General features: G+C 37.7%; 1 protein-coding gene across 1 annotated transcript in view; it reads right to left on the bottom strand.

Annotated features, from left to right (window-relative positions):
• Positions 1 to 8,618, bottom strand: part of PCNX2 (pecanex 2) — a 162,224-nt gene that overhangs the window by 134,045 nt on the left and 19,561 nt on the right. The window contains exons 6-8 of the mRNA XM_085315471.1: positions 5,480 to 5,627; positions 5,166 to 5,311; positions 3,859 to 3,952 (exon numbers count right to left, since the gene is read on the bottom strand). Of these exons, the coding sequence (XP_085171597.1) occupies positions 3,859 to 3,952; positions 5,166 to 5,311; positions 5,480 to 5,627 (388 nt within the window). The remainder of the gene's footprint in view (positions 1 to 3,858; positions 3,953 to 5,165; positions 5,312 to 5,479; positions 5,628 to 8,618) is intronic.

The raw sequence follows: 8,618 nt of genomic DNA, 5'->3' as shown, positions 1-8,618 counted from the left end.
GTGGATATATGTTAACATTGATAAATGGGAGACTATTATGAAGACCATTCCACAATGGAGGCAACAACAGCTGATACTTGAATCCAGCCAATTTCCTCAAAAAGCACAGTCTCCAGTGTCTGGGAGGCTCTGAAGGAAGAAGAGCACAAATTCTTTCAAATTTAGACACTTCTCACTTTCTCCGGCACAYTTTAATGCATTCTTATTCTCTCAGATTGTTCATCTAGTCTTCACAAAAAAAAGAGCAGCAGGCACACAACAGTAAAGACAAGAAAGTCATAACACTGCATCACTTCTGTGACACAGTGACATTGTTAAGACTCTTGTATTATTTGTGAGAAGTAGATTTGCAAAAGCCATGCCAAAAAGATTAGATTATTTTTTATAGGTCATAAAAATACTACTGTAGTTTCAGTTCCTAATAATTTCTGTTATTAAATGCCAGATTGGTTAAGATGTAACTACTGCAGCAGATAGTAGTAAGACTTAATACACAGGAATAGTGAGTTATTATTTGAATTTAAGATTGTTAATCATTAGTCTGCCTCAAGGTTCTCTTAATGGCTTCTTTTAGGTAATATTTAAATACTTCATAGATTTAAACACTTTCTTCAGTTTCACCTGACTTAGTTTGAAAGTATTTACCTTTGGCCAGTTTATAAGCCATTAGGGTTATTCTTGATAAACCAGGCAGAGTTCAAAGCCTCCCCAATCAAAATTCCTTCCTTCTTCACAAATTGCACTGTTACCCAGAACTGCCACAACTCCAAGCTTGTCAATACCTCTGATCTGCTACTTCTCACAAAGAAAATACTCCCAAAGTGAGAGGTCTCTTGTCATCCCCTGGCTCAGGCCATAATCCCATGATTTTCCTACTCGCAGACAAGCACTTACTTCAGAGTGCAGCCCATGTGCATCCATGTAACTGCTCCACTGGCTCAATTCAGCTTGACATTTTCTCTTTGGGAATAAGCTTCATCTTAATACTATAAACAAAACTTGACTGGCAGAAAGTGTTGTAAAAGCTTATACATTTATTAATGTAGATCTATGTTACCTATTGTTCTCCACACACTTTGCTTTTCCTACCTTCTGAAATTTGGGCTCACTTTAGCTCAAAACTCTACCCCTCTCCTCAAAGAGGGTAGCACCTCTTATGTACAGGCATTTTTCCTTTGAACTCATGCAGTCTAATTTGGATGGCTCATCAATGGGTATAGACACCATAGAGTGTTGGTTTCTGCACTGTCTTAAGTATTCACAAAGAAGCACTGTCAGAGTCATCATCACCTCCTTAGTTAACTTTGTGTTGCAGCTGGGAAATAGGCTAACCACTTCTTAAGATGCTTTTCATGCCTATTTTCTAATACCCTTTCACAAAAGCAGCATCTCCTGTTGGTATGAACTCCTTGCACAATGAACAATGCAATAACAAACAAGCATATGGGATATGTAAGTTATAATAGGAAGCCCTCATACCCTTCACAAGGACACCACAAAACATGATTCACTACTGATTTGGGGAATGTACACTGTGATCTTAACTTACCTAATGATGAACATCTCCATCAGAGGAGGGCCCACCCTCAAAGGAATAATCTCTGTTGAGAGCTCTCCACAGACAGACAGACAGAAGAAATTATAACTGAAGTGGTCACCGATTATGCCTTGTGCTTTTTAAATTCTGTTTATTCACATTTTTCTTTGGTAATAAAAGTATTATTAGTTAATAACTGTGACTATTTTGTTTGTCTTTAATCATGGGCATGAAACCAGTTTGATTTGTGTGCTRTGTTTGCCTGCGTATGAGAGGAAGGAAGAGGGAAGAGGGAAGGGGCAAGGGGCAAGGGGAAAAGRGGAAAGGGGCAAAGGGGAAAGGYAGCAAGGGGACAAGCSGGCAASGGGACAAGGGRAAGGRGGAAGGGGGAAGGGGAAAAGGAGAAGTAGGAAAGGGGAAGAAGGAAAGGGGAAAGGGAAGGAAGAAGGGGAAGGGGGAAAGGGATGCCTCATTCCTGAACTAGCTTGAAGGAAGATAATCATATTTGGCTAACTTATTTCTACAGGCTATAAATGTTTAGTAACATCTAAGTACAAAATTACTTTGTGATCAACATCTGAAAACAAACAAACAAAACAAAAAAAAACCTTTCCTTCACATGCTACCATTCAATCTATGCACAGATAGTAGGAACTGCTGATTGAATCAGCAGCTTTAAGCAATCTCACTGGCCTAATCACATTACAAACTGCCCTTACAAAAAATAATTTTGGGCACACTTCATGCTTCCTGGTCCTCTTTCCTTGTGTTCCATGGGAACTCTCTGTTTTGTACTTTCCTTCATGCTGCTCTGTTCTTAGAAAAGCTTGTGTCCTGCCTTCCCATGGCCTTCTAAACAAAAACACTCCAGGAACCCACTAATAACCATCTTTACTGACTTGCTCTGTTCCACAGTTTGAACTGTTACTGCACTTTGAGTTTTCTAACAAAGGTGCAAATCTTTAGAAATTACATATACGCAAATGGTTGTTGAAAGTATCTGAACTTGCTTTTGTTAACAACCTTTARCAGACTCCTTAAAAATAATTCATATTGGTAGAGTTCTGCAAACCACAAACCAAAAACTAGGATCTAATATAGTACAAGAAGACAAAGATGTCACATGAGCATCTAGCAAAGAGCTTTAAAAGGACTTCTTGTATAAGATGGAAGATTATTCTTTTTTGGCGAAAGAAAAATTAACTGAGAAATGTCACAAGACCTGGAACTGTTTGTGAATTTAGGACAGATTTAGTTCAGTTACATGGGGGGGAAGGGAGGAAAAGAGAAAATAMATTCTGTAAAAGGTGAAACAGAAGAGTTGGAAGAGTTAAAAGCCACAAAGCAAAGTGTCTAATTTTAGGTCACAACTAAAACCTACTATTTTCATTTCTCTAAAGAAATCCAGAACATTTCTATTGGAGATGAACTCAGTATTTTTTTTTCATGTCTGCCCACTGAATTAAAAATCCCCATTATTCTCATGTCTCTGGTGATAGCATTCTATCTCACAGGTTAGCACTGTTCTTAACACAGCTCCAAAATTTTCAAAGGTCTCCAATGAAAGTCAAATGCTTTAAGAACAATATTTACTACTAATAATGACCATTCTCACCCCCTCACTCAATTTTTCAGAATGCTGTATAACAGTATGAAAAATATAAAAATACTCAATAAAAACTTTTATGAACAGTCAAAATTCTTTTTACAGATAAGCATAACAACAAATCATATAGGAGAGAATGGAAATCAGAGTAATGAATATGGGTTTTATATCGATCACTCTGAAAAGACCTTTGAAAAAAAAATCATTTAGTTTTTTTTTTTTTTTTTTTTTTTTGGTAGTGCAAACAATCATTAGCGATTTCATGCAAGGTGAAAGACTTGGGTGCTAGAGTCCATAGGAAGCAGTGTCACTGGCTGATAATAGATACAACAGTAAAATCCATAAAAGACCCAGTAGGTAAGGACAAATGAATAAGAAGACAAAGTTGCAGGTTAAGTTGGTAACACAGTCCCATTTACTTTGTTTTATTTGCAATCTCACTTTTATCTCTGCATTTGAATTTGGCTATTCCTAGAAAATAATGAAAACAAACTGGCTAATTCTGCTTTACTTTCTCACTTTTCCTTATCAATATTCTTACAAGACAGTCAGTGTTTTAGCATAGAACAAAAAATTCATGCTTTRACATCTCTAAAATAGATTAACACATTTATTCTCCAGTACTTCTCTTACAYGCATCTTTCACAGCTACAATCAGCTTCATAGCTTCCAGCAATGGAAATGCTAGCATAGCTAAAAATAAGGGCTTACTTACTGAGCATTTGAAATACAACCACAATTTGAGAGCTGATGTCGAAAATTTCCTTCCTTCTGACAGCCAGCCTTTAAATAACAGGATCTAATTTCCCCTTTAGAACACAGAGAGAAAAGAAATCAGTTAAGTGATGTGATCAGTTGTTTTACATACAAAATTTATTAAAAATGTATTTTAGGTCAGGAATATTAAGATAGGTAGATTTCATTTTGGAAATTAAGCCTGTTTTAAAACTTCAGAAAACAAATTAACTCTCAAACAACTAGAAACCTGAGATAAATCAAAACAGAAATTACAGTGAAAAACTGATTCCTTTTCCCAGTGCAGAGTACAAGAGCAAAGAAAGAGAATCCTACTCAAAAGGAGACCCAAAGAAACAGATTTGCTACACGGTTATGTACTCCACAGTCATTTATAGGTATGTGAAATAAATGTACAGCCACTGCTACTCTCCCCTTGTACTGCTAGTGAACAGTAAAGGGGCACTGTTTGGTAAGCCAGAGGTCATGCTATTGCCCTGCCTGGGAGCTGCTCTKAGCCCCACAGCACACCAGGAGCTGCAGGGCCAGCAGGAAAGGGCAGAAAAAAAYCCATCTCTGGTGTCAGGAACACAGCTACCACTGGTATTCTTTCTGTACTGCTTTTGAAGGCAATTTTAAGGGAAATGAGGCTTTTGGGACTGCTGTCATTCAGAGGTATTTGGCCAGTAGCTCACAAGACACTACATGGAGTTCAAACAAACCACCAACAACTATATTGCAGCTTCAATCTGTAGTAATAGCTGTGGAGCAGCTGCATTCCAGGCACAGACATTGAGAAAGACTAGTTCATTCATTAATTCTCTTGAAAGAGGTAGCAGACCATGACTTCGAATGAGAGCAGCCCCAGTGTTATCAGAGACAGTTTAGTCTGAGCCAGCAACTATTCACACTGAAGGACACAGCAGTYAAAAACAGGAACATTTTGCCCAACCATCCCTGTGCACAATTTCTCATCAGGCAGAAAATRCCGTGGGTTCCTCAGTAAAGACATGCCTAAGTCTGCATTTCTTGAAGATSATRTTTGGAAGATGGATCAAACTTCTGSTACATTTGGCACTGTGCAAACCTCAGGTTTGAGATGGTTCCTGCTATACTTTGAATTYTCCTGTTATTTCTGACCTGACTTGAAACTACTAAGCCATTTTCTTCCATACACACAGGAAACACTATCAGTAACAGAAAGGAATAGAAATATCTTTMTAAGGAGTCTACGACTGATTTAGGAATTTCTTCAACATTGTAATTATTCCAACTACAGAAACTCACCGTTTTCATCTATGAACACATGCATTGCATCCACAGATAGCTCATCTTGTACAGACGCCTCAGGTCCACTTATTACTTGCAAGACAGAACTATCTTGCTGAGAAGTTACTCGGTAGATAATCTGCCTTTGCCTGTTGCCCTGGTAACTTGACACAAAAATGTTTCAAAACTACTATGAGGAACTTTTTTCTTGTTCTCAATAAGACAAAAAGAAAGAGAAGTTAATTAAAAGTTTATGTCATTTCTACTCAGTGAAACAAAACAGCTTACATCATATCTTTGAAGCACAAAATTGTAAAGTAAACTGGCCTTACAGTGCTGCAAATTTGGCAGGCTCTGGTAGCACCGGACTAGTACTAGCACGATCTTGGCTTTGTACATCTGATCTTTCCTGTTTAGGAAGTTGCTCACAGCGCTTTTCTGTTCCCACCATTTCTTCTTTTCTCTCTATCGTCTGGCTATCTGGAAAACAGGGCAGTGAAGTAGAGCCACTCTCCACAGACAACCATCAAGAACTTTGTTCATTAACATCCAAACAAGAACATTTTAAAGAGGAAAGCTAAATATGGTAACAATTACTCATTTTATGAAAACCATTAAAATGACTTAAGTGATATAATCATAGAAATCTGCATGGGGAGGTATTCTGACTTAGGAAGGCTATGTGAAAGGGTTGTTTCAAGAAGAGACGATGGAGCAATGGATAAATGAGAGAGAATTATGCTTTGCTGCTTCTATTATTCCAGGGGGAAGTAATCTGTCCCCATTCTTTAACAATAAGAAGCCACTTCCCTAGAAGGCCCTAATTGGTTCCCTAGTTTGGTATAGACAGAGGAAAAGTAAAAGCACTGGCCCCTTCTCCTGCTACAACAGGAAAAGTAAAAGCACTGGCCCCTTCTCCTGCTACAACAAAGCAGCACCTTCAAGAAAATAGAGCTCTAATACATGAGAGCAGGTAACTGCTAATACCCCTGACTTACCCCTTAAACATAATGCAGGAAAAGGGACAAACCAGCTAAATGATTTCACAGTAGGTTTCATGTTTGGAAAATACTGAACTACAGATTTCGGAATAGACATAACTGATTTGTCCTATTTCTACTATTTTCAATGCATCAATTACATTACCTCACTGCACATGTATATCATTTACTTAAACCAATTTTCTACTGATAGTCTCTTTTAGATATTAATACTCACACTGAACAGGAAATATTTTGCAATCTTGCTTTGACTGTAAGCTGAAAAAGTTATCAGTTAGGATTTGAAAGTGCATCGAGGACAGTGGTTTCATCACCACCATAAGCAGCCACACAATTTTATGCTTTAAATTAAAAAAAAGTTGGGTTTTGTTGTGCCTGACAGAGATGCTGCAGTGAGCCCTGTAGTTTCTTGCACTTAGCAAGGTGTATTGAAATGTATTTACCCAGATTTCTTGTATCCCTGCTGTTTAGATGCCTTAGAAATTTAATCATCCTAACCTGCAAGAGTCAGCAATCAAGACAGTGTTGTCACAGCTAAAATGGTCTAAGAATAAAACAGATTCCGTGACTGTACAGAGATGTAATACCTTTTATTATACCAACTGATATCATTGAAAAAAATCAGACAAGCTTTTGAATGTACAGATCAGCTTCTATAAACAAACATTCTGAGTTAAGACATCTCCATACTAGTTTTAATTCACAGAACACACCCCTCTAATACCCTAAAATCCCAGACACTCGCATAAATTCCTTAGCTTTGCTATATAACCAGTGCTCATTGTAGACACTCGTGCTTATTTTTTGGAAAAAAAAAGACCTAGTGGAAAAAATCAGTTTTTGAAAAAACAATCAACTTTTGGAAAAAATAATCCAAAAACCATGCACAAGAACACTTTTACACTTTGTGTGTGCCATCACATTTTGCCCCAGARGTTCTCAGCCCTAATGTAACAAGCCAGGGTACCACAAGCACGAAAAGGTGGGCAGTAAAGACACCATGCAACTCCTGTTTGAAACTGTAGTGTTCCTTCAGCTTCCATGAGGAGAAATCTCTCTATGACCCTGGCAATRTTCTCAATCTCTTGCTCTCTTTCTGCAGTACATGACAATCATGGATTTTGATTTCTTGTGCAATAAGTATAATAACCGTAAGTTTGTTTAAGGAAAATCTTCTGGATTTGTTATGCATGGACACAAAATTTTATGGGTGCTGCAGACCTACTTTCTCCTACTTAAGGAGCACGTGGGTGGATGATCTTCTTTCTGAATTAAAAATTTAAACTCAATTTTAAGCAGAAACTGTGCCTTATTTAACTGTAGCATTACTGAAGCCATATCATGTAACTATACCTCAGGGAGGTGATGGAGCCGTAAATACCTGATCATAATCATCTTCTTAAAGACTTGGGCTGATAAAGCTCTAAAATCATTGACAGTGATCAGAAATTCTAGTTTTAATAAATTGGTCCCATAATGCCTAAAACCGACTTCAGGGCTGGAACAATTAAGAAGCTTTTTGAAATTTGATTATTTAGTGGCTTTAAAAATGCCTTTCTTTTCCACTCCCCTCCAAACCACAAGCCTTTCAGACTTATTTCCCCTGCAGTGGYAAAGAGTCATAACAACAACATAAACAGTACTGCTTCTTACAGRTTTTCCATGCCAATCAGACAACATAATGGTGATGACTACTTATAGCACTGGAAAGATAGGCCATGATGGGTTTTCATGATTCTTACTCATTTTCTTCCAAGTGACTTACTTAAAGTGTCTAGACTAGGAGCACTCTGTCAGGGTATGTAATGAGYTCTACATCAGCAAAACACTCCTTGCATAAAAATCATACTGGCAAAGCTCAGCTTTAAGTTGCTGGGAAAACTATTTTTCCAAGAGTAAAGGAAGAGTAAAGGCACAGTATGTCRGTATATCTGCACCTTCACTGTGGCCTTTGCCAGAACTATTAGTCAGGATCACTGCTCAACACACCTCTGATGTACACACGGCTGGCCAGCAGAAGCCTCAAGTCRAGAAGACCCGGGCTTAGCAACTAACTTTGTAATTTATCTGGGAATTATACTCCCTATGAATGAAATCTCTTTGGTGGAACTATCAAGATTCATGGCTAAATCAGGCTTGGGAAAGGGTGATTCAGAAGAGGCCTACACAGACTGAGGCTTGATCTGTACAACATTTTCATATTTTGGTTAAGTATAAGATGCATCACTTAGTTATCCTGGTAAAATCTCTAACAACATAAACATTTCTATATGGGAATAAAAGACTTCCTTGTAGACATTTTCAGCTTTATCTACACTAAAGGGTTCTAACAGCAGAGCAACCTTACTTAGAACATAACATACCAATGCTGCCAAATGAGCCCCTAATTTAAATACAATTCCACTGCCAAAAATTTCCTTTGCCATGTAACTTTTTCATTTGTGAAACTGATTGTAGGTATTCCAAATCA

This window comes from Rhea americana, unplaced genomic scaffold (genome assembly GCF_003343005.1).
Source record: "Rhea americana isolate MKP2758 unplaced genomic scaffold, rheAme1 scaffold_43, whole genome shotgun sequence".
Lineage (NCBI taxonomy): Eukaryota > Metazoa > Chordata > Aves > Rheiformes > Rheidae > Rhea > Rhea americana.
The sequence above is the reverse complement of the archived record's forward strand: the minus strand, read 5'-3'. Positions and strand labels throughout refer to the sequence as shown.